Genomic DNA, 26,753 nt, shown 5'->3' on the forward strand with positions numbered 1-26,753 from the left:
ATTTGTACTACAGCTGCTCACCTATCCATTCTCATGTAACAAACACAGTCATCATATGCTCTTAATGTAAAAGAAGTCCAACACATATCAAAAAGTAGCTTCAAACTGTTCAAAACTTATCTACAATACTAACTGGGAAAAAAAAGTCTCTTCTGTCAGATAGAGACAATCATACAAGAGAAAGTGTTAAACAGGTTGAGTTGAAAAGCTGTGACCAAACTAATTTAAAGTATGTCTTTTGTATAATGTAATAAATATCTGATTAACACTGTTCCTTTTATTCCCTATATTATTATATTTATTTGATTTGTAGCACACAGTGGTGATTCAAAGACTGCCTTGAAATAATTTAAGAGTTTTGTATAAGGACTGCTCTCATGATCAGAGATTAAATCTAATGCAGCACAACCAAAGATTTCTTCTGTTGTAAAGTCTTTTTAACCCTCTTCTCAAACAAACAAAACCAATAATAATATATTGATTCTAATTGTTTCCACGTATAGCTAATTACTTGATATAACTTCAGTCCTGAAAGCCAATAGATGGCCAGAATTGCTATGGATTTTTACAAAGTGACTTTCTGAAATTCTTGAAAAATCAGAGAAGTTGTTGGAAATGTATCTCCATCAGACTGACAAACTCATTATTTTATTAATCACTATCTTTTTATCAGAACTGACAAATAAACATAGAAAACAGGTCAAGTACTCTGACCATATTGACATATTTTCAAGGACAGATCTCTTTTTTATATTAAACACTGAAAATATAAAACATACATACATTAACTATATTTTAATAAATATATTAAAATATCTAATATATATGAAAATATATACATTGAATAAATAAATGAATAAATAAATAAATAAATAAATAAATAAATAACACAAGTTCTGTGGTTTTAGGTTTGGTCATCAGAAATAGGAACAACAAAAGTGAATTAGAAGGAATAAATAATATATAAATAAATTATAAATAAATAAATAAATAAAATAATAATCTAGCATACTGATGCAAACTTTTTACCCTTATTACATTCCTGTAATTTATGACAGAGAAGGAAGTAAAGCAAAGCAGTACATCTCAAAAAGGTGGATACTGCAACTCCATATTTATAACAACTCATAAATACATAATGTTACTTTTTAATTTTTTTCTTTGCTTTCATGGTGACATTTCAAGAACAAAATGCACTCACAAGTGGAACTGACTGAAGAGATTTAAACCATGCCCTCACCACACTCTGCCTCTGGCTAACATTTTCACATAAAACTCAAGTTCTACTTTCCAAGTCAATATTTTTTCCTACTCACAATTATGAGTTGCACTAATATTAGGAAACCATTTATATTTTCACAGTACACATAAGTCAATCTTATTTTGTTAAAACTCCTGTCAAATAAAGTTTTCTTTGTAAAAACACTTCAGCATTGCAAAAATAGCCCTCCTGAGCACCTAAGGGATGTAAAAATACTGAACCAAGCCAAACCAAATCAAACCAAACAACAACGAAAGCAAACCAAGAACCATCACGCACTACTGCATTCCACCTAGCAATGAAGAAGTTCTTCAAATCTTAAATCACAAAGCAGCACGGCCAAAGGCAGAAGAATCTGAGATTTCAGTAAATCAGAATTTTTTTTGCTTTGCACACACAGTATGACAAACTGCTCCCTTGGTGATACATCTAATTGAAGCCTTACACAGGAGAAACATGCAAAAACCTCAAGACGCCATGTTACAGTAAGATATGATACAAAGATTTCCATTATAGTTTTTCCTTTTACTTACAGCATCAGCATGAGAACAAATTCTATATATTTGAAAAATTTTGAATGTTTTGGTTTTTTCTTTTGCTGGACAGTAATTATATTACTTTCCCAAAAATAAATTTCATTGTATATTTACCATTTTTTCCTTGCATTGGTTAATCAGATGAAGAGGATACAGGCAAAAAGTTATGAAATAAAATGCAAAGACAACCCAATTTATCATTGTCACTTTCAAGTAACAAGTGATAGCTGGACTTCTTTTAGTTCCTTAAGAATGGATGTCTTTGTAAAATTTACTTTAAGATCAATAATGTTTTTACTATATTTGAATTAAGGGGCCTTGAATTCAAGCTGAAAAGTATAAAATCTTAATCAAACAGGACAATCTTAGCCAGACATATTCAAAGGATATCTACATTATCTATCAAGGTTACAGCAGCTTATAAACACTTCAATTTATTGCCAGATCCTTTGCTCTGCACACAGTCTGTGTATTTCATTTTTCTTGGGTTTAAGTAACCCCAAATATACTTTATTCTCAAGTTTTCATTAAGGAATACCTTACTTTGTAGTAGTACTCCATGTTTGCCTTTCCTACATCAATATTTCCAGCTAATAAAATATTGGAGACATAATCTATTTCATTCTGCTGTTACAAATGTAATCCATTGAAAAGGCAAGGTATAATTTAAGATGTTGCCAAAAATGTATAAAGAGCTGTGTTCTCCCCAAGCACCAGTTTAGAACTACTACCAACCAGAAGACAAAAATAAATCAGAGACAGACTTCTGGAAAAGCACAACAAAAGCTACCCAAAACACTCCAATGCCAACAGGAAACTTACAACTAACAACAAACCCAATTAACTAATTCAATCAACATGGGATTAAGACTTTCATTAATCCACCAACAATGAATTAAGGCTTTCATTAAGGATTTCATTTTCTTTAGTGCAGTATAGCAAGATAGGTTGCAGAAGTAGAATTCTATATTTTCATTACCCAGTGAAAAGCCAAAGAGAGTAAAATTAGAATTTCAGGGTGACAGAGAAAAAAAATGAATCCAAAACTACCCAACTACCTGAATACCGACTATTTTTCTTTCCTGAATTAGGCTCTTCAACCACGTATTAGGCACCCCTTTCAAAACCACATTTTGCTATTCACATTTCATGGTTATTAAATTTAATGTGCTTGGTCTATTTGTTGTTAAATCCAAACTCTGTGATCTTAGTTTTCCAAAGTATATAGTAAAACAGATAAATCCAGTAACCCAACAATACTGACTGCAACATAGCCTTTTAAGTAAGTTAAAAAGTTCTCGGAATTTTTTCATTAAGTCTACATAAAACAATAGTGAAAAAATATACAGAAGCTGTCAACTCTTCGTGCTGCAGAATTTGAGATCCTCTTAACTGTATTCCAAACCACCACAAACAGCATCCTGGTGTATGCTTGCAAACATTAAGCACTTCTTTCCAAGCCACACTGTAACCACAGAGAATAAAGATTTACTTACCTGATCCCCTTTTGGTTACAACCTTCAGGCTCTGAGTCAGAGTAGCATACAAGAGAATCAAGTTGGGAATAGGAGCTTTCATCTTCTGTCTTTCCGTGGCTGCTTCCTGGAGTACCAAAAAAAATAGAAAGAAACACTGGTTGTACACTGGTGCTGAAAAAACCTTGAAGTAAATAATCAAAATACTGACATTGTAGAACAGCTAAATACAGTTTTTGTGAGCAATTTAAAGCACTAAAAATGTTTTATTCTTTATTTTAAAAAGTATGCAAACCAAAATCATTATAAAACAAATACATGCACACACTACATTTAACCTTGGAACTTAAGCTGCAACTTTGTCTACACATTGAAAATCCATGGGGTGTCTGCTAAAACTTTATAACAGACCTCCTGAAACATCTATTTATTTCTTTTTATCATACAACCTTTTCCACCCACCAACATGAAAAAGAAAATAATGCTTTTCTTCATTACTTTTGCTCTCATTTACTAATATCACAAATTGAGCAGAAGATTCACAATAAAATGAACAGTTGATTTAAAAAAAAAAATATTATCATCTTCTTGGGAACGGAGAAAGGGGGGAAGTAAGAGAACATCAAAGTAACCAGCACAGACACTTGCAGCTTCCTTTTAGGTGAGCAAGTTTCCATGCAGATTCAAACTAACATATTCACTGCACTAAATCAGAAGTGAATGTTAATTAGAATGGAGATAAGCAGAGCACAGACTGTGCTTTAGCCTTCACCTCCAACATGTGAATAAAAGATTTGCATTTCTATTTATTTACTCTGGGTATTAAGTGGTATGAACTGCTGGTGTAAGCAGGGACTAAACATTTTGTTAATTCCTCATATAAGTAAGAGGAATTGATGTCATCTACTCATGATGATTATCATCTTACTTCAGAATAAGTTGATAGGGCTAATATCTTGTATTTCAGTGTGTTGAAAGAGGAAAGGAGGACAAATCTGCCTATTCAAGCTCGACAGCAGCCTATGTATGCTATCTATATTCATTAAAGTAGCTTACACAAAAAAAAGTCTTGTCTAATGGGGACGAGAAAGGGCTGGGATCAATGGTTCTTTAATATTATAACTAAGACCCAGACTAAACCAATGTGGTTTTGATATTCACCTCCATTAATCATAGCACTGGACAGCAACTGAAAAAATTCTCCAAGGGGCCACATAGTACAAGTTTTGATTTCTAAAGAGACTGTGAATCTTTTGCACTTCCATTGATAATCAGGTTACTGAGTACCCAAGACATTTTTTGAAAACAGTATCTTAAAATATCTTCATCTTAGAAGAGAACAGGTTAGAAATAAGAAATATCAGGGGTATAAAAAAGGACATTATGGGAAGAATTGCGTAAAATTTATGACTTCATATATAATTCGTATTAAAGCTTTACGTGTCATGACATTTCAAAACTAAGCACAAATTTACTACATTCATTACTATGTATTAAATAAAGATGAGGAAGTGAGATAATATATTTTGACAAGTTTGTATATCTTATTTTTTACAATACTTGTACTCAGACAAATACACAAATGTTTGTTCTTTCACGGTCTTTAACAAGCTCCAACATTCTAGAATCAGTGAAAGACTCACCTACATTCACACGCTACTTCAGAAAATTTAGGCAAATTAAATGTGAAATATGGGATTGCTAGGAGGTAAATTATGTGTAATACTAACATTTTTAGTTAACTTTAAAATTTAACAAAGTAGCATGACCACTGGCAGTTATAAATAACAGAGATCTTCAGAAATTTAGAAGCTAGCAATAAAGGTTAATTTTCCAGGAGCACAGTGAGTAGATACCAAAATGTGCTATGCCACATTTTACTGCAGACCTTAGTCAAGCTTTCTGAAATCAAAATCTCATTTCTCAGTCACTGCACTAACTGATGCCGCAGGAAATCCTGAAGCTGATATCTTCAGCCTCCAGGGAACTAGCAAGAGTCAGCTCCTTGCTCTGTGTGAGCCTAATAAATATTGCCCAAAGAACCACAGGATCTTACTACGCAATTACAAATCCAGTAAATAGGTTCTGACTGTGAAAGTATATCCAAAGACATCCTTTTTGACCACACATCAAAAGATAATATTGCTGATCACTGTGAATAAATGCAAATATATACATATATTTGCATATGTATGTGTATGCATGCATTTATTTGTATTTATAGATATTTGTGTAGGGAAGCCATGGAGCTGCTATAAAGATTGATTCTATCAAAGCGAGCCTCAGTAAATACAATAATATCAATAAGAAACTGTTCAGTAAGTGAAAATCTTTTCTTGGTCCATGCATATATCACTAATTTAAGTTGTCAAGTCAACAAGGGGAATATTATTATAATAATATAGCAGGAATTGCATTTTAAACATATCACCACGGAAGACATTCTCATGTGCATTTATTCTCAGAGATTCAGGTCTAACTTAAAGGCATAAGCTAAACTGGCTGCTGCCTACATGACTTGTGATAAATCCCTAGAAAGTAAAGTCTGCTGCTGTCTTTGGAAATACCAGAAAGAACTTACTGCCAAAGGGAAAAAAAGGGAGGGATGACTCCCAACAGCAGCCACTGCCTCCTTACAGCAATATAAGCAACACATCAGATCTTACATAGGCTCTCCCCGGAGCCTTCCAACCCTTCTCTTCTGTTTACACTCCCTATCGTGAAGGAGGAGAACTATTTCTGGTCCTCTCTACATTTTAAAAACCAAATGCTCAACCAAAGAAAATGCAAAGAAGTAAAGATCAGTTTGCTGGAGCGGGTGCCTCACAGCTCGGGAAGTTGTCTGGGCGGTTGGGAAATGTGCCTCAGGTTATTCAGATGAGTGATTCAAAACAGATATTTAACATCTCTTGTCCCTTGTTCCGGGTGAATGCCTCAGAAATTGACTATTCTAGAAAATGTCACCCTTGTGAAATTGGTTGTGAAAACAAAATCAGCAAGTCAGAAGAAAATATAAACGGAACATCCCAAGGGGAATCTCACAACAAGTCAACAAAGTCAACATGAAATGCCTTCACTCCTGCAATGAGTATGCCCAAGGCCTAGACACTGTAACATATTCAGGTAGCTTTTAAAATAGAAAACAAAATAAAATGCATAATTCCAAGAAATCAAATTCTTAACACTAAGTAGAGCATGATATCTCATGCATTGGAAATAGCCTTCTTTCAGCAATGATTTTTTTAAGGAAGAGACTATTTTACTAGTTGTTTAGCTGGAATTTATTTCTTTCTTTAAAATAAAGTTAAGAAATTCTGATGTTAACAAGCAGAACAAGTCTGCTGTTTCTTTAAGCAATAGTTAGAGAGGCAGTACACATATACATCTACAAAAGTCATTTTCATGGTTGTCCTTTTTTCTGATTTTCAGTTACTTCCACTAAAATGCCAAGACAATGTATGGTAGTTATAAACTTAATTGCTGTTTTTTAAGCTGAATCTATTTTAACATGTTTTACATATCCTTTGGGTATAAGACTGCTACACTCCAAGGGTGAATAGTAGACTAAGACAGTCTTTTAGAACCAGGGATTTTTGGCTGCCTTTTCTTTATACAATACCAAGGATGAAATGTTTTTTCATCTTTAAGCAGTATTTACAACTTCAGATTTTCAGTAGGGGGTTGTTTGTTTGTGTGAACCAAAGCACTGAAAAAATGTTAAGTATTTCTACAGAAATATATTGCACACAAATTTTAACTGGGCATATGAATAACTTTTTTAAAAATTCTTTTCTGTAGAAGGTGTCACTGCTTGACACAAAAATGCCATAGCACAGCATTTGCATCAGAAAGTATCTAATTTTCCAGTTGAGACAGAAATAGATATACAGCTGTATATCAAGACTAATATTCTTTGGGGAAATGCCAAGAATGCTTTTTCTCTTCAATTGTCATAAATACTCACTGTGAGGAAAATGCATACACATAGACACATCTTCCCCAAAATAGCTCAGCAGACATTAAATTAACTATAGTAAGACAGTTCCTGATAAGGCAGGAAAATAGCAAGAAAATTTTTTATTTCCTTATTGTACTTATTATGGGCCTTTCCCACCACTTGAATCAAACTTAACTGAAGTAAGAAGTTTTCCATGGGCTCAGTCCCTTAAAATAACTTTAAGGGGATGATTCGGTTAGCCTATAACTGCTAGGTGATGTTTGTTGACTAATTAGTTGAAAACCATTTTTCTTCCCATACTGCTATTGTAACTTTGAAGAATGTTTTTTATACGTGTTAAAAACTGCTGCGTTATCTTTCTCCATCATATGCCCTTCAAATAAAAAGAAAAAAGCAAAAGATTATTGCAACATCCTCTGATATCTTCAAGATATTTCATGGCTGTTCTACAGTAATGATAAAAATGCCTGTTCAGTAATATTCTCTTTTTATGTGGTAGTTCTTTACAAACACCTGAACAGAATATTAGATTTCACAAGGTGTAAAGGACAGTTTGGTATGTCCAGAACACAATTCAAACATCTTCGGGGATAAAAAAAAAGCTTTAAATTCCTAAAATGCAAGGAAAACTAAAATGAGAATCAATGTGATTTCATAAACATGTCCATTCATTGTCATGAGCTGACCTAGAACAGTAAGACAACCCTAGCAATTCTTAAAATGGTAGCTAAAAGAAAATATACCTGTTTCAAATACAAAACTCCATAAAATTAGTCCTTTCCAGAGTCCCAATGGACAAAAGGATTTAGCAATCAAATTATGAAGAACTCATGAAAAACCAGTCAAAAGCAACAGGAAGCCAATAACTACTGTATTTGCTTTACAAATCATCCCTGTTCATCCATGCTAAGCAGCATTCCTAAGTTCAAGCATGTTGTGGTAGATGACAAAAAAAAAAACCAAAAAAAGGAAAGAAGAAGATTAAGCAAGGAGAAAGGGTTGAAGGAATGGTGACAGTATTTTAAACTGAGATAAGTAAAGGCCAATATGCCACCTGTCCTGCAGGGCACATTGTGAATAGGAACTCAATGGAGTCTTTGGAGAGGTTTCCAACCAACAGCATTATGACTTTCCCTATTAAACCTGGTACTCTTTATGGCCTTTTTTTAAAGATACCTTTTATTGACTCCATCCGTCATACAAGGTATAGTAAACCAGGCGATCTATCTGGAGAAATTTAGGATTATTCCATGTATCTCTGTATATGAAAATATAATCTACTTTTCCCAAAAGTTTTCATTAAGAAACATGTATCATTTAAGCATAAAAAAGAATTTAAAATGATTATACAATGAAAAAGAATCCTGATATGGGCTGAATATTTATTTCCTTAGCCTTATGTAAAAAAGTAATGTCAACAATAGTGTTTGAACAGAACATTGACTAGCAAACATTCATATTTTGTATACTTTTTAGATTATTTAACGTGTTTCTAAATATTTCATTCATTAAGTGTTTTTTTCTGTACTATGTAATGAATAAGATTTATGGATTGGGCTTTTTCCATTATGAGACAAATAAATTGTAGCAGATTGCAGATATCTGAAATTTAACATGTCATTTGCTTGAGGAACCTCTTTTGAAGAAACAGTTGGACATCTTGTCCTTCTGAACCATAGACTGAAATAGTCACATATCTGAAAACTATACAACACATATTTTGGAGAACTGCAGGGGTAAGAAGAGGAAGTATGGATTTAGGAAAGACATACAAAAGAGAGATGATGGTCTCTTTCCAATGGTCTCAAAGGACCTTGTGGGATCCAGGTCAGCAGGGTACCCTTGACAGCCCCAGATAATTCACCAAGGTGGCTCAGTCAGTCAGAAGTACTTATGCAAATAGAGCAGGAACGAAAGAAAATCCTTGGAGAGCGAGGCAGTGACTTATTTACTATTAGGGTAAGGGAGCAAAGGACGGAGAGAAGTCTCTGTTCATTTCTAGGAGCCTTAACTTGAGATAAAAAATACATCAGTCTAAGTTAAAAACAATCTTGTATTGCTATTAGAAGTAGATAATAGTTCACAACTCATGATCATAAAGAAATAAGAATCTGAAACTAAGGAAAGGTTTTTTTCAACAAAAATTATAACCAAACTGGACAAACGTACTTGATGTTTCCAACCTATCTAGTAGGATATATAAGAAATCTGTTCTCATGATGCAAATTAGGTCAATGGATCAATGAAAAGTTTAAATCCATAATTTCTTTTTCTGGACAGGAAACCTGAACTGCAACATGGCAGCAAACTTACATGCAATAATCAGAAAGTTTAGATCAACTATCTCAAACAGAGATAGTTGGAAGATGATTGCTGTGTTACATAACTTCTAAAGGGAGATGTAGAAGATAATAAATATAAGAGTTAACCCTTTTTATAGTCTTAAACACATAAAGTCAGGTAAAGAGGAAAAATTCAAAGATAGTGCAATTCTGAAATGTTGCCCTTCCAAATAAAGAAAAAAGCCTTCCTTTCAAATCTGTGTGCATTGGTGACCATCACTCAGCTTACGGCATCATTTTGGGATGCAAGATATCTAACATTACTTATCTGCTCTTGTGTTGGTTCCTTGACCACTCTAGATCTTTGCTTTTTGAGGGTTAGTGGCCTTGTTCTTGAATAGAGATTAAATTCCACCTCTGCCTAAACTGGCAAGGTTTTAATACTGCAAATATAATTTTGTTGGATAATTATGTTTGTGTTTTCAGGCACCTAAATGAGCTCCTGAAATATTTACAGTAGCAGTAGAATAAGAGAAACATAAAATCACACAGTGGTTTGAGTTGGAAGGGACCTTAAACTTGCTGACATGTCCATGTCACCGATGAAGATGTTAAACAATGCTGGTCCCAGTACCAACCCCCCAGGGAATGACACCTGTCACTGGTCCCCACTTGGACATCAAGCCACTGACCACAGCTCTTTCAGTGAGACCATGCAGACAATTCTTTATCCACTGACTCACCCACCCATCAAATTAATGTCTCTCCACTTTAGAGACAAGGACATCATGTGGGACAGCGTCAAATGCTTTGCACAGCTCCAGGTAGAGGACATCAACTGCTCTTCCTCCATCCACCACCACTGTAAACCTGACACAGAAGACCCTCAAATTTGTTAGGCACAATTTGCCCTTAGTGAAGCCATGCTGGCTGTAAGCAATCACCTCCTTATTTTCCATGTGCCTTAGCACAGAATCCCGGTGGATCTGCTCCATGATCTTGCCAGGCATCAGGGTAAGAATGACCACCCTATAGTTTCTGAGGTCTTCTCTATTTCCCTTTTTAAAAATTGAGGCTATATTACCCCTTTTCCAATCTAAGTGTATTCACCTTATGGGTTTGTGGAATTTAAACTCCTTTTTATGGCAAGTTTTAAAGACTAGCCATTTGCAGCAAAACCATGGCAAAACAGCTGGATTCTCTAGTTTCCTATAGGAGTACTTTTCTTGCATTTTCTAATTTATGAATAGTAGCAGTTATATAACAACATGTTTGAAAAATAAATTTGCAAGTTGTAACTATGTAACTTAACTCTAATTTTGAGTTTATGTTAAGATAAAAGCATTTTTTAAAAAGTTCAGTCTTCATAAAATTTTCTGAATAGTTACTTGGTAAAATAAGCAAGTTCTTTTCCAGACAGTAACAGAAGTTTTTAAGTATTCTGCCTATCAATAAACATTACAAGAATTATTTATTTCCAAAATTTCCCTGAATAGTATTGATGCCTAAAGAGGCTACCTAGAACAGAAGCTAGACACTGTTAAGGAATAAATTAGGTATTTATTAAAAGGCTTTCCAAGGATATACCCTGGCAATGGTTCCACCCAAGATGGACCCAAGATGGACTCCAGGTCATGAGTTTTCACACTTTTATAAGTTTTGGTCCATTTACATGCTGGGGCCAATTGTCTAATTACAGCTTCAGGTTATGAAGTCCCATCCTAACAGACTGCTCTTCTCAATTCTCCATTGTTTACAGTTTTTTGGGCTCAAAGCTACAATGGTTTCCTTGGTTTTCAGGCTGGAAAAGGATTGTTTTGTCTGACTAAACTGTGAAGAGAACTTACTAAACTTTATATGAAGCCCCGGGTTGCACACTAATGCAGTACAGAATCTAGAAAATATGAAAGCTACAACTTAAGGCATCATTATCTATCAGTATCCATCTGAGTTACTCATGAGAAAGATATTATCCCTTAAGATGAAGGACAGAAGGATGTGGAGGATGAAGCTCCACTGTGGATATTCTGACAAAATGTTTATATACAAAATAATAACCCCCCCACCCTCACCATCACTCAGGTTATCAGTTTACATCACACCAACATCAATGGTTTTCCACAGCTGATACTTGAAACATAATTTTGCTAACACAAGGTAATCTGAGAGCCTGACACATGACCTGTTTCTAATTTAATGCTTGCCCTATCCTGCCATTTGAGATGTTAGGGAAGTTGTGTAATTTTACATCACACTTCAGACTATATGAGCTCCCTGTGCACTTTAGAGCTGTGAAAAGGGAGAAGCAAGTGTTTCATTTATCCCCTCTCTCTCACAGACTAACTGCAAACCCTTTACACTTCTTCAAACCAGATTTTGACAACCTGTTGTCAGGTCCTGGGATCAGCAGTGGGCCTGGGTGTCCCTGCCCAGCCTACCCTGAATCCTCCCCTGCTGGGCCAGGGACAAGCTCACTCAGGGATGTCAGTCCTGCCTCGGGCACTGCAGGACTGCTGGGCTCCAGCTCCACCTCTGGCCCCACCTGGATGCTGCCAGCACTCGAGGCAGCCCATCTCAGCACGGATTCCTCACACATGTGCTACCCCAGCCCTCTCCCGTGACATCTTCTACTCTTGGCCAGGGTCCCTGGCCATGGCTCACCATGTCATGCCATGCCAGAAGCTGTTGACAGACCCCATAACCACCCTCCATGTTCAAAGAATGTGAAACTGCACCCCATGGGTGAGGGACTGCCCCAGTGTCACTCTTGGGGTTGGACAGTCCACCTTCACCACACCCTGACACCTTGCTCCAAAAAAGGTCTGAAATCCAAAACAACTATTCACCAACGTCTGTCTCAAACCTGCTCATTTCAAATGGGAGAAAATTTCTCACATTTTAATACTATAAATAACCGGAGAAAAGTTGCTGCTTCCCCTTGAAAATGCGTAGATTGAAAACAGTTTTGTGTTTACAGAAATAATGATAAAACACTTTAGAAGTTCACTATTTTATCAATCATCTATGATATAATTCTTTTAAGATGTTAGCAGACTATAAGCAAGATCACATATAAAAAAACATTTGAGTAGCAGCAATTCAGTATGTGAGTGACATTTCACAGGAAAGTTACTGCCTGCCAAAGACAAGAGTCCAAATGATGAATTTGCCATTTGAATATGAACAAGGACCTGAAGAGAAATATCCATACAAAGAATAAGGCAGCTTTACCATTTTGATACATCACCCTGTGTACCATAATTTAAAGCAAAGCAATTTCTACAAATATTATCACCATTTAATTGGTTTGTAAAGAATTTAAGCATTGATGATATTCAACTATACCAGTGATGGGTATTGCAGAGCAGCTCTGTTCTGCACCCCATCAATGTAAGTCAGCTTTCCTCCAGTACTGACAATCACATCACAATTTTATAAGTCCTGATCTAATACTATGAAGAAGAGTAGAAGTTTAAAAAGAAGAAAGGATTGCAAATGGGACTAAAACTTCTCCTGTTAAAATTGTAGAGCATTTAGCTGCACTGAACAAGGTAACTTTGGAACTACCCAGACCCATCATTCCATCTGGGATGGCATTCCTTAGCCTTGCCTCATTTTTAGTGTTGATCTCGTTGCGTTCTTTAGCTGGTTTTTGATAAGCATATCTCAATGCCTTTAATTTCTAGTCAAACTCTGCTTGCCATTTCACTGCCCTAGCACCAACCAGCTACCTAATAATCCCAACACAGGAGAAGCTTTCACTGCTTCAGTGGAAAGTAGCAGATCTGTGACTATTGCTTCCCTTGAGCTGCAATCTCAGCCTGTACTGAGATCCAAGGTCACACAGCAGTGTGGCTGGCCTAAATAACTACTGCATTTAACTTCCTCACAGACATTTACAGTTTTAAGCTGCTGAAGAGTACTGTTTATTAATAGCTGCATTTTATGGTTTGACATTAAGAGGAAGTTCTTAGATGGTTTCAGAAGAGGCAGAGCTTCCAGTTTACCAATTATGTATTACTAATAAGAACTCATTAAATACATAATATCTGACCTTAATGCCACAACATCCTGATAATTAACAATAGCTGTTCCAAAATTAAAATTTCAGACTATATCAGTGGAACACATAAATCAAGTTAAGATTTACATATATTCAGGTCACAAGCTAAGTATCACAAGTATCAGGTCACAAACTAAGTTGCAGTATATTTAGTATGCTGCTAGCAATTTTCACAGCTGAGAGATAAGACATTCTTCAAAATCTTGATTTGAGAATAATGATTAAAAATAAAAAACCTTCTCAAAAATAACTTCTCTGGTAAACAGTAATATTTTCTCCCATCATGACAAATATTTATGCAGCCTTTCAAAACTGGAATTTCAAATAGACATGGACTGAGAATCACTCTGGTCTTACCTGTGGTAGATCAGGCTTGGGATTCCAAGCCACTAATTCAAAACCTTCTGTCTTAAAATGGATGAAATGCACATCAGAAATAACAGGAGAAAATACCATAACCCTGGGACTCTTTCTTTTCTATGGAAGTGTTAAAACTATTAAGCAAGAACTTGTCTGGCTTCTTTTGCTTCTTTTTCCAGGTCCCTGGATTTAGCATGCACAGCTGCACAGCACCTTGTTTTCTCCAGAAATTACAGAGATTGCTGTCATCAAAATAATTGGATGAGGCATTTGGGACATGTGAGTTCAACTCCTTCAAATCAAGAAGACTTACAAAATAATGCTTCCATTTCAAGGGCATGTGCTGTACTTCCATAATACATACACACACATTGTGTGCTTTCAGAGGAACAGTTTGCGATGAGCAAAATGTTAACTTGTAAAATAAATGCAGCAAATGTTTATGGGTAGCTCATTCAAAACTATTCTGTTAATTTCTGCCCTGTTGTACTGGGTAGAATGATTCCCATCATACTCTAAACATAAAAGTGGAGCATTCCATAAAATTTTATCAGCTCCTATTGTGAAAGCCCCCAGGAAGCTTTAAAAGCTCACCAGAAATGCATCTAGTTTCTGCAGAATTCAAAACTTAGCATAAGCGTATTTGCCCATGAATCTATGCTATTGACTGACTACTATTATGCCAATAAATACAAAATCTATCTTAGAATAACACTGCTGAGGTTTTACTTCCTTGAGAAATGATGTCTAAAATAAATTCTTGGTACATTCTAAAAATACATGCAACGATAGTTGATGCTTATATTATTTACAAAGGGTTTTGGATTCTAGTACATACTCCTCACTGGCACACTGAGAAAGAACATGATCACTCCCTCTCCAATAGCAGCCAGCCCAGCCTCTGTAAATGAGCTGGGAACACAGAATTTTTTGGATTACTCCTGACCCACAAGAAGTGACAGTCACCTCTCTGTTCCTGCCTCCCAGCTGCTTGGGGCTGTTGTGCTCACACATCGATTGAGGGATTAGAAGTGGATGCAGATGCAAGGTAAATGTATTTCGCAGACAGTGAATTTCATACCACACACACAAATCTTATTAACTCTTCATTGATTGTAACACCAGGAGATTAATAAGAGCTATAAGAGGTATTAAGTAAACCAGAAGTTTATGGGGTTGCATTACTTTATCTTTTTTTATTTTCTTTTTACATTTACTTAAAGAAGATTATTCTCATGAAGAATTGTGAACTAGAGCTTCCAAAATCAATTCTGTAATGAAAGTCTCCCATTGTTTCATCAGGATGACCAAAGGCCAATATTCTGGAAGGCCAGATACCAAATGGACTTCTGCACTTCCTGCTGTTAGCTCAGCACTATTTAATAATGGTTTACATGATGGGAAAAATATTTTGATTGTTACATTTCTAGATTAAACAAGGTGAGAAGAATTTCATAACTGTTTGAAGTCAGTGACAGCATTGAAAATTATCCTGACAGACTACAGAAATCATATGAAAAAAAAAAAAAACAAACAAGAAACTCCAGAGAAACAAATATAAATTGACAAATTAAGAAGATCTAATCAACCAAATGCAGGGAGGGTGAATAATAGCTGGCCAGGTATTGGTTCTGTAGGAAAGGATCTATCAATGGCAGTAGATTAGAAGCTGAATACCAGGCAGCCTACATGTCCTAAAATAAAGTTGACATCCTGCGATGTGCACAGAGCAGGGTAATTGCAAAACCTTTATCTTTAGGCTCCAGAAATCTTCTTAAAAGTACATGTAACATTTCTACACAATGACTGAGTACAGCTGGAATAGTTTCATTCCATACTTTTGATTGCATAAAACTTCCTCTGAAAATAGGAGCTGGATGTATATGAAGTCCACACATTCTGGAAAACACTTCAAAATAAAACAAACAAGGAACATAAGAGTTGTTTAAGAGAGAGAGCAAGAGTGTAAAGCATGGACAGTTCAGAAGCACTGGCAGCAGCCTCTGCCCAGAATGTGTCATTTTGAAACAAATGATGGTACTATGAGAATTAATTCAGCAGCCAGTGCAGTCATAACAGGCAGAAATACTGATTTTGTTTCACCTGTTCAAAATTATTTGGAGAAAATAATATTCCTAGAACAAATACTGCCATTGCTGATGTTCGCCCACCATTCTGGGATGAGAAATTCTGAGGTGGATCTAAAAGACACGTGTGTGCTTCATTTGCTATGGCATTGTGGCTCACGATGGTGTGTAGAGCTTAAAAATAAAAAGGGAAGGGAAGGGAAGGGAAGGGAAGGGAAGGGAAGGGAAGGGAAGGGAAGGGAAGGGAAGGGAAGGGAAGGGAAGGGAAGGGAAGGGAAGGGAAGGGAAGGGAAGGGAAGGGAAGGGAAGGGAAGGGAAGGGAAGGGAAGGGAAGGGAAGGGAAGGGAAGGGAAGGGAAGGGAAGGGAAGGGTTTAGAGGAGATGAAAACACACATTACATCAGTGTCATTGGTTTATGATAAAACGTGATTTAGGAGAGTGAAAGAAATCAGAATTAAAAGATCTGTTAAATTAAAGATTTTTACTTGCTGGTATTATGTCAGGCAGAGACAATCATGCTTGAAATGCCTCCATAGTAACTTCCATCCTTAGTCTCACTGGAGACAATATAAGAAGAATGCAAAAAAATCAGAGTGAGGTGCCTCAGATATCTGCATTAGATCCCATTTAAACAGAAGATACAGGTATAACATCCTTGCTCCAGCCATTGACCATTATTCATTGCCTTACACATCCTGCTCCCAGTTGTGCACATTTTACTGCTTTGTGAAGCCTAATAGCTGCAATCATTGCATACAATGGGGCCCCAGCTAAAGGAATCAGGACATTCTTTACTGAGGTTTGTCCATTTAGGACAGAAACCTATTTTCTGTTTAATGTGCATGCATTGTCAGTAATTATGTGCAAATGAACAGTTAATGAAAACAAGTGTAGTAAGAAAATTCTGGGGTTTTAACAATTGAGGATCTTAGCACAGCTCTAATGGAACAAGTATTAGCTGTTCACCAAGAAGCTTTTAGCTCTATTACATACAAGCCATTGGATACCGACAGAATTTTGACTATTATCTTGTCTCAATCAACTAACTTGAAGTGCTTCATTGTAAGAGTGCTGAGGCACCTCAGCCCAGAGAAGCTGTCTGTGCCCACCCCTGGAACTGCTGCAGGCCAGGTTGGACAGGGCTTGGAGCATCCTGGGCCAGTGTAAAATGTCCTTGCCCAAGGTAGGGCTGGATGAACTTTAAGGTTCTTTCTAACCCAAACCATTCAATGACTCTATGAACTTCAATTTGTAATATAAATATATTTTTAAAATGTGCTCTGGTCCCATATCAATTATTTTCCAGTTTTTTAAGTAGAAGTCATGATAAGCATTTAGCATTCTCTGATATACTCTGGGTTTTGTATCTGCTGTCAGATCGTCACTGAAACTTTTTTTATGAAATCTTATAAGCATATGCAGTATTTCAAGATATTTCAGTCTACAATATCTGAAAACCAATTTGCTACAAGGATAGGGGATTTTTTTAGGTATGTATAATTGGACAGGCAAGGTAATCCCCATAGTTTAACTATGTGTACACATTTCAGTCTTTCTTGCAAACTTAAAGAAAATATATCAAAAAAACTTTGCTGAAACATATAGTAGCTTAAGTAGAGGACAATTTCCAGAGAAATGGAGATGCTATTTACCCGGACAAAAACCCCTAAAGTAATGCTATTTTTAAGCAGATATTAGGTCTATGCATGTTCAGTGTGACCATGGCAGAATATATCCCTTTCATAACTACTGATTTGAGGGCTTGTCAGTGCTAGCTACTTTGTCTGGAGAGTGCAGAGGTAGATGAGGAGCTTATAACTCCTATTACCAAGAGAGAGGAAAGCTTATTCTTAGCAGTGCTACTAAATCTTATGCCCACACAGATTCATGGAAACAATTTAATTAGATATGAATTATCAAGGGTTCTCAATTGTTTACTTATTGCAGGTCAGGCAATTAGTAAAATGGCTCCTTCCTGCACAAAAACACCTCGCCTTTTTTTTTTTTTTTTTTTTTTGAAAACAGGATTATGTAGGCCCCCAGATGGGTAATAATTAGCATTGACTCTATGATTCTAGAAGGCTGATCAATCACTTTATTACACTATACTTATTAAGAAACTCATTACCTTTACTGACAGTTACAGTACAGGTGGACCCAACTGGTCCTTCAACCTCAATACCATCACTATTGGTGAATTAAGAAACCACCCTTTGGTAAACAAATCTCCATAACACATTCCACATGTTCACAACAACAGGTGCAGCAAGTGAAGATAAGAATTGTTTATTATTTTTTTCTCTGATCTTCTCAGAGTCTTCCCCAGGACAATGCCTGGGAAAGTTGTGTCTTGCTCTCTGTGGCCAGAGAGCTGCTGCCACAGGATTCATTTTACTTTTTTTATAATTCATTAATTATATAGCTAATGTAGGGTGAAGCTATGGTTTCAATGATGAACAGAGCACCCCAGCCTGCATTATGACAGAAATCCTCATTGCCTCCTTCTCAGTTTTATGACACAAAGCCTAGAGGAACATATATGACAGTATAGGGCTAAGGAACATCAAAATAATCTTTAAATCTCTTACTGCACTGCATTTCTTTTTTTCTTTAAAACCATTAAACAAATCACAGAATCACAGAATAATAAGGTTGGAAGAGACCTCTAAGATCATCGAGTCCACCCATGCCCTAACACCTCAACTAGACTATTGCACCCAGTGCCATGTCCAGTCTTTTTTTAAACACATCCAGAGATGGTGATTCTACCACCTCCCTGGGAAGAGCATTCCAGTGCTTTATAATTCTTTTGGTGAAATTTTTTTTCCTAATATCCAACCTATACCTTCCCTGACATAGCCTGAGACTGTGTCCTCTTGTTCTGTCTGTGCTGCTGGTGGAAGAGACTGCTGAGAGTGCCCCAATCCCACTGTCTGTGTTTAACTAAGGTGTTGGACAGCTGTAGACCCCCACCTGTCTACAACCTCCCTTCAGGAAGTTGTAGAGAGCAGTAAGGTCATCTCTAAGCCTCCTCTTCTCCAGGCTAAACAATTGTGTGAAGCAGTGTCTTATGCTCTGAGCAGGCTCACTGGGGGCACCATGAGGGCTGCAGGTCTCCATGGGCTGGGCTATTGCCGGGTCCCCACGTCCCACGCCCCAGCCAGGAGCAGCTGTGGCACCAGGGCAGTCCCAGGCACTGGGCAGCTCCTGTGGGGACACTCTCAGGGCCAGGTAGAGGAGCCCAAACCCCTGGCTCAATTCCTCCACAAACCTGCACACACGGCACTGCACAGGCCCGTGCACAGAGTACCTGCACACGAGTTAATGAAGGCTCTTTAGAACAATACCAAAGTTTCATGGAAGTTTACAATCCACTGCACTCTTCTGTAGGCTTAATCTTTTCAAACCACATAAAAACAAGAACTTTTCATTACTTCTGATAAAAATCCAATATAAAAGGTAGATGAGTGTATGCACTGAGGAAAATCTATTTCCAAATTTCAGTTTGATCTACTGAATCAATAGGGTCTTTATTTCTAACACTATTCTTACTCTGTCCTCCATCATGCTTCATTAGCTGAGACAAGACTTACATCGAGGGTATTCTCAAGGACTATCCTGACAGAAATATCAGTATATTCTCATACACTGGAGATCTGAAACACTACTCAGGAGCTAGGGGAATTAAAGTATTTACCACATTCAAGAAAAAAACATATTTTCTTCACTCTATATCTGGAAGTACGGGGAACTGCTCCAGCAGTTCCCAAAGTAGAGTTAACAAAACCACTTGTTTGAAGAAAAAGACAAAGACATCCCCTCCTCATAAAAAAAAAGCAAACCATAGCATTTAAAAAGGCTGAGAGAAAATACTCTAACAGCATAGGGACAAATACAGCAGAATTAGAGGAGGAGCAGGTAGAGGCTTGAGGCACTGCTGCAGACATTGCACAGTCAAACAGGAGTCTTACAATGTTGTCTTGCTCCATCATGTCCTGCCTATGGTTCCCTTAATCTTGTATATGCATTTTGTACTAGTTAAGAAATTCTAAATGTTGTATTTTATTTGCTGGTGCATCTCCCAAGACAGGACAACTGGGATCAAGGTGGGGGTGTGGCAACTTAGAAGCTTTGCAGAGAGTTCCAAAGAGAGGGTGAAAGGCAGGAAAGTCAGGTTATAATACCTTACTATAAATGAAGTGGCTAATTAGCACTGCATGAAACAGAAGGTATGGTAGAAGTCAATGCAAGATGCCATTCAGACTCTTCAAATTTTAAACACAGGGACTTAAAATAATGAAACTCTACAGCAGTTTGACAGGTGTCCACCAAAATAAATTTAACTTCAATTGTCACAGGTAGATGAAAAGATTGATTTGTTAAAGTAAAACGAGTCAGATCCATCATGAAGATTATAGTGTAGGTACATCCTTATGCTTACTTTATTAAATATTTGTCTTTCAAACACATTGAAGGCACATAAATCTTCCCTAGATTTTAACTCCTAATGTTTTCCTGGTTTGATTCTACAGTTGAAAAACATCTAATGAGTTTTTCTACTTCCACTTTTGCCTCTACCTGACTTTGGGCCAGCACTGAGCACACATTTACCTCCCTGAACTGTGTGGGTGTGCTCTTCGCTTTTGCTGTAAACGAGGAATCTTCAATGAAGCATGAGATGATGTGGGAGAGAAAGAAGAGATGAAAGCAGAGCTACCGACATCATCACTTAGGTCTGCTAGGACTCACTGAACCTTTGCTTTAACTTGCTTACGAAGTTCATGATGCCATCCTTTTATCTTGCTGACTAACCTGACTTACTGCAATGTCTGAGTGTAGTTTTGCATCAGCAAAGCAAATTAGGGGACTGGGCAATGTATTTGGTAATTCTGGATTAATATCCTGGGATATCAGGCAGCAATGAACTGTCTGTATAGTTCACAAACAAGTAGTTCTCTTTAGATAAAACAGTCACCTCAGAAGAGAATTACATTTCTAGCTTGCTGAGAGGTCCTGACTCCATACATACAAAAAGAGCTCTCCTCAAATATCCAGTGTTTGTGAAACAGTTTCTGAATTTAAAAGACTGCATCTGAACCAACAGAGCAAAGACTTTGAATTTAAGGGTATGCTTAATAAGACTTTTACTAAACAAACTAAATGTTAGTTTGATTAGTCTACAGTATTTTCATCTTGTAAGTAGATGAGGGAAAATATTTTTCAATAAACATGGCCTAAAGATATTTTTTAGTAGTATGAACCTGACCAAATCAGAATGCTGTCAAAGTCATGTTTTTTTTTTCTTTTAAAAAGTAAAATAAAGAGATAGAAACACCTTCTCTGACCTACTGGTCACACTTTTTCTTGACACAGCCCAGGACAGATGGGTTCCTGGGCTGCAAGCACACAGTAACAGCTCGTGTTGAGCTTCTCAACAAGCAACAACTCCAAGTCCTTCTCCTCAGGGAAGCTTTCAATCCAATCTCTGCCCAGCCTGTGCTTGGGATGTATCTGTGCTGCTCTGACCCAGGGGCCTTGCTGGACTCCAGTAGGTTTGCACAGACCCACCCCTCGAGCCTGTCAAGGTTTCTCTGGATGGCATCCCTGTCCTTCAGCACACTGACCACACAACACAGTTTGGTGTCACGGGCTGACAAACCTGCTGAGGGTGCCCTCAATCCCAGTGTCTGTGTTTAACTAAGGTTAAAGTTATTATTGAACCTTTAACTAAGGTTAAAGTTTGGTTATTCCCAGTTCTGAGCCCTGAGGACGCCACTTGTCACTGGGTTACACTTGGACATCAAGATGCCAACCACAACCCTATGAGTGTGGCCATCCAGTCAAGTCTTTATTCACCAGCTGGTCCATCCATCAAATCCATGTCTCTCAATATAATCATGTATTTAGAAAGGGAACAGAGATTGTGACATGTACCTAAAGCTGTTGCTGTTATAAGAAGCTCTGGCACATGTCAATATTTTCAATGAAAATAAGCTACAAAAACTTTACTGTAATAATTTAGTAATCCTTTAGTGACATATTTCCTACTGAATTATTAAAAATATATTGTCAAAATTAAATATGCAAGATTTTTTTGGTTGTGCTTACCTTAGCTAGAATGTTTCATGCATCTTTTCTTCTAAACAGTACATTGAATGGCAGCTTTGCAATGATGTCTACATATTATCTTCTCTGGTTCATCATCCACACCAACTTGCTAATAATTTTGTCTCCCCACTGTGGAAAATATCAGTATTACAGCCAAGAATGTCTTTCCTCTGACTGTTGCTAGTTTAGAATTATTTGGTTTACAGTTTTCTCAACAAGGCTAATTCTCCATTATTTGAGAACATATGTAATTCCCAATGGGAGTTTTTTTAGATGACAGGAATGACATCCTTCAAGCTGTAGTCCCTGTTCATCCAAGTAGTTGAAAGTTTGGACTGAAGAAGAGCAGATTGTAGGTCTCATTTAAATTCATTAATGTTGTTTTGAAATAATTTAGCTGGTTTATGTATTACAACATCTGCTAGTGTAGCTTAAAATAAAATGGGAAGGGACCATTCTGCTTTCAATAGAACAGTTTTTATGGGCTTGAATTTGGTAGAGACATCATGCTATCTTTGATGACTGTTCCCTGGATGACTATCTCCCTAACAACAGATGATGCTTGTGTGATATTGTCTGAAACAAAGGGCTTCAGTTTGTAATCCTGCTCTCAGCACAGTTTGAGTACCAAAACAGGCAAGAAAAGGAGCCAGATCACTGAAACGACTTATCCTCTCACCACCACTCCAAAACCAAATCTGAGGACCTTAGTCAGAAGATCCTTAGAAAAGACCAGTTTTAGGATTAATAGTTCTCTCTTGTTTTCCTTTGCCCTTTTTTACAAGACAAATTTTTTCCAAGAAGATGAGAATTCCCATTTTCTTCCTACAAGTTGAAGTGCTGACCAAAGCCTCTGAAAATAATCATCTGTATAAACTCCACCAGAATAAACTCTCACTTTGGATGAGAGCACAGGCTTAAAAACTCAAGGACTTCTTCATAATTTATTTTTTTGTCATGATGACTTTTTAGAATTAATTGTTCTCAAAAGCATTTGTTTTCCAGGTTTGCTACCCTTCACTAAAATCAAGAATCTGATAAAGAAACAAACCTTTAAACATATCAACAGTACACACTGATGTTCTTCTGGAAATCCAACTATTTCATTCACTCACTACAGCTCATATAGATCCAAGATGTAATCTCAAGCCACTAGCTCATAGCTCTGTTGCTGAGTACTGCTCTAGATAAATATAACATAATGTTTGTTATTTAACAAATAAAAAAACCCAAATCATTTGTTGATTTGTATAAGGACAGACTCTATCCAGTACATGAAGGGCAGATGTGGAAAGAGAGTGGAAATATTCTTTGACAGATAAACAAAAGAGGGTAAATTAAAACCAAAAAGAATGAAAAATAGAAAACAAACAAAACCCCACTAACAAAGAAACCCTGAACAAAAATATTTGCCACTGTCATGCCTATTTAAAGGTTGAAAAATAGAATCAAAGCTTATTTGAATATATTCTGAAATTACAGGGCTTTCTGAAAGCCCTTATAAGGGTTTGAAAGGAGTTTATGAAATTTAATAATTAACCTTCACAAGGGATGTGACACCATGCCTTCAGATTTTTATAGTTTAGGCAAAAAAATCAAAAGAAGGTACTGATCTCTCTGAAAACCTGTCTAGAGATTCCATTTTCATAGAAAAACACATTTGTCAAACAGCATCACTTACTTTCAAGCAATGAATAATGAGTCATTTAGAAATATGAACCAGAAAAGATCACAGTAATAAAATATTTTCAAGCTCTCACAAGCTTCAGTGTTTGGGCATATGACTTCTAGGAAAGTAAACTTGGAAAATTCTGAATAATTCTGTTAAAATGCTGTTTTGAACAATCTCTGACCTTTCAAACAAATCAATTAGTTACAAAAGTGTGAATGCTTTGCTTACAATTGCATCTATATTTTTAGGAAATGCTAGAGTAAACACAATTTTGGTGTTTAATACCAGCCTAATAAATTCTGAGTGATGCAGCAGAGTGGACAAGAGAATAAATTCACCAAAATTGTAATTAAGCACTAATGTGTTTTAAGATCCTAGAAGTTAGGAAGAGTGTGTGGAAAGAAGAGATATCAAATTGCAAAAGGGCCCAAGAGAAGAGATTTGCTGAGCCTTGCAGGGAATACCCATTACAGTGCATCATTCCTTGCAGGCTGTGCTAGGGAATCAGCAAGAATGCACTCTGATCTTATCTTTAATATGTGGCATAATTCTGAGTACACCTTCTCTGCTACAAATGGAAGAGGATTTTTAGATTAATGTTTGATTGACAAATTTTGACCTAAATTTAGGATTTTTGCATTTAGAACAATTACAATGAAAAGGCAAGCTTATTTTCTTTTTATTGTCTTAACTTACTAACTTCTTAACATCTTAATCTTTTATTCCCTATTTCTGCTTGTTAAGATGCAAATGAATAAATGCTGAATTGTTTCATGTTTAGGATGGCAGAAAGATTTAGTTTTACTTACTGGTAAAATTGTTCATATACACCCATCAATTATTCATTTTAGCATTGAGTGTTTCCCTGCTTTCCTGTGCTTTAAGATTTAGTAAACATCTCTTCAATTAAAAAATTACAAATTACATATATTCTGGGCTATTTTTCTAGAAAGAAAATATTTCCTATGCATGTGTAAAATAAAAAAAGTACAAGAGGTAAGTGCTAGTATCTTTAATTTGCTGATACTCAGCAGTAAAAGACACAGTAAACAAAAACTGGAGTGAACAGAAAAACTGTAGTAAAAATTTGCCTGATCTCTTCCTTCACCATTACAAAGGGCAAAACAATGGGCTGGCAAAGTATAAATCTGTCAGCTCACAGCAATTGGGAATCAAGGGAATTAAGAATGACCTCCAAAGCATGCCTTATTCCTAGACAGTTCCTGCTAAATTGAAATAATGTTATATGCCATTTGGGTTTTAACAACCCAAATCACATTTTGTATTTCTTCTTCGACACAGCAATAAAAAGAATATGAAAATTACTGAGCTGAGCTTTCAGGAAATCAGCAGTGACCCACTTTATAAAAGAATGCTGCCACATTGTCTTGAAATGATTGTTGGGCTTAGAACTTTGAGTAACTGTGGTGATTTTTCTAAGGAAAAAGTTAGTTTAAATTGCTAAGCCCACTGAATAGCCACAAATCATTAAAGGTTTTTTTTTAGTTTAATGACATTATTTATCTTCACACTACGAACTCTCCTTGGCAGCAGATTTCAAATGTTTAAAAGATGCACATCTTCTCATAAAAGTACAGAATAATCTTCTAACACAGAAAATGCCTGACTTTTATACTAGCAGCTGCATACTCTTTCAAGAGCTATTGTAGAAGGTTGGGACTGGAGAAATCTAATCTAATAACAGAACTAATAACAAAAACAAAGGAGATCAGTTGGAATAATGACATTCCACAGACTTTTTCAAAATGCTTCTTTTCACAGGATTATAAAATAAAATAAAATAAATGCAATGCAGAAAGAAAGCACTAGTCTTTTTAAAGTATAATCTCTATGGCAGCACCAACAATAGCCGTTCATTTCAAAGAACAAATAGTTTCTAGGCAATCTGATTTTGTTAATTCTTCTTTTTTTCTTTGCCAAAGAAGATCATTATGTCTTTACATCCCCGCAGCAGATTAAAAGTAGTAAAAAACCATACTGAGGTTGGTGTGGCACAGCAGTTGAGACGTTTCACCAATGACACCTCTTGGGTGACCTCTGGATAATACATTCTTCTAGGTAAGGCACCAACATAAATATATTCCTCTAAAGAATGCCCTAGAGCAAATTTCTTGAGTGTTTTCCTTTTTTCTTCACTTACATGGGAGTTCAGTGAGAAAGATTTGCTTTCTCCTCTCCCTTTATATTGTCCCAAGGAGACAAGAAAATTAAAATAATGTTGAAATAGTTAGACCTCCCTGCCTGCTTTTAAAGAACCTTTTGATGGGGGTTGAGTATTTTTTGAAAGTCAATAGAATATGAGATTCTCCAGCAACTTTGTTGGTTCCTAACCTAGAGGAATAAACCACGCACATTTCCAGTGGATCTTCACAAATGAAGAGGTACTTCCCAGTTCCTGGGCTAGCAGCTGTCTTCTTGATTTCTGGCTATCTTACTTAGAACTTGTTTCTATGAAATACAATTGTTCCTGTACTTCCCAAATATTTTCCTTCCCACACTGACATCCCTGGTAGTATATGTCCCACAGGTTAGTAGAAAATAACCATGCTGCTCCATGAAATATTGATGAAATGGAAAAGGTCCAAAAGAGTAAAATCCCTTCAGAAGGGATACACTTTTCATAGAGGTGGAAGGCTTATAAATTGTATTTAACTGTCTGGTATTTAGCTGAGAAAAGCTTCATCAGGAACAGAATCAAGCATTTAAGCTATTTCAGCCCTTTGCCCAGTGCCACATGTCTCTGTCCAACATGTTAGACATTCACAAGTTAACACCCTATCCATACAGAAGCCCAGTCTGAAAAATGTAACATTTTCTTTCATTTTCTTCTCATCAAATAGGCTGGTATTCTGAGATCTATAATGATATGCTATTTTTTCTTAGTAGAAACATGGAAAATTACACTATTTTCAAAGTTACATTACTTTCTT

At 36.4% G+C, this 26,753-nt stretch overlaps 1 protein-coding gene across 9 annotated transcripts in view; it reads right to left on the reverse strand.

Moving 5' to 3' along the window:
* The window catches only part of IL1RAPL1 (interleukin 1 receptor accessory protein like 1), a 693,884-nt gene that overhangs the window by 605,322 nt on the left and 61,809 nt on the right, over positions 1–26,753 (reverse strand). For 8 of the 9 annotated variants that reach the window (XM_026791809.2, XM_074534583.1, XM_026791808.2 and 5 more), the window contains one exon: positions 3,294–3,399. In XM_026791809.2, the coding sequence (XP_026647610.2) occupies positions 3,294–3,375 (82 nt within the window). In that variant the 5' untranslated portion in view covers positions 3,376–3,399. Of the gene's footprint in view, positions 1–3,293; positions 3,406–26,753 lie in introns of those variants that run through there. The other variant, XM_074534586.1, reaches the window with a different exon arrangement.

The sequence above is a fragment of the Zonotrichia albicollis genome, chromosome 2 (genome assembly GCF_047830755.1).
Source record: "Zonotrichia albicollis isolate bZonAlb1 chromosome 2, bZonAlb1.hap1, whole genome shotgun sequence".
Lineage (NCBI taxonomy): Eukaryota > Metazoa > Chordata > Aves > Passeriformes > Passerellidae > Zonotrichia > Zonotrichia albicollis.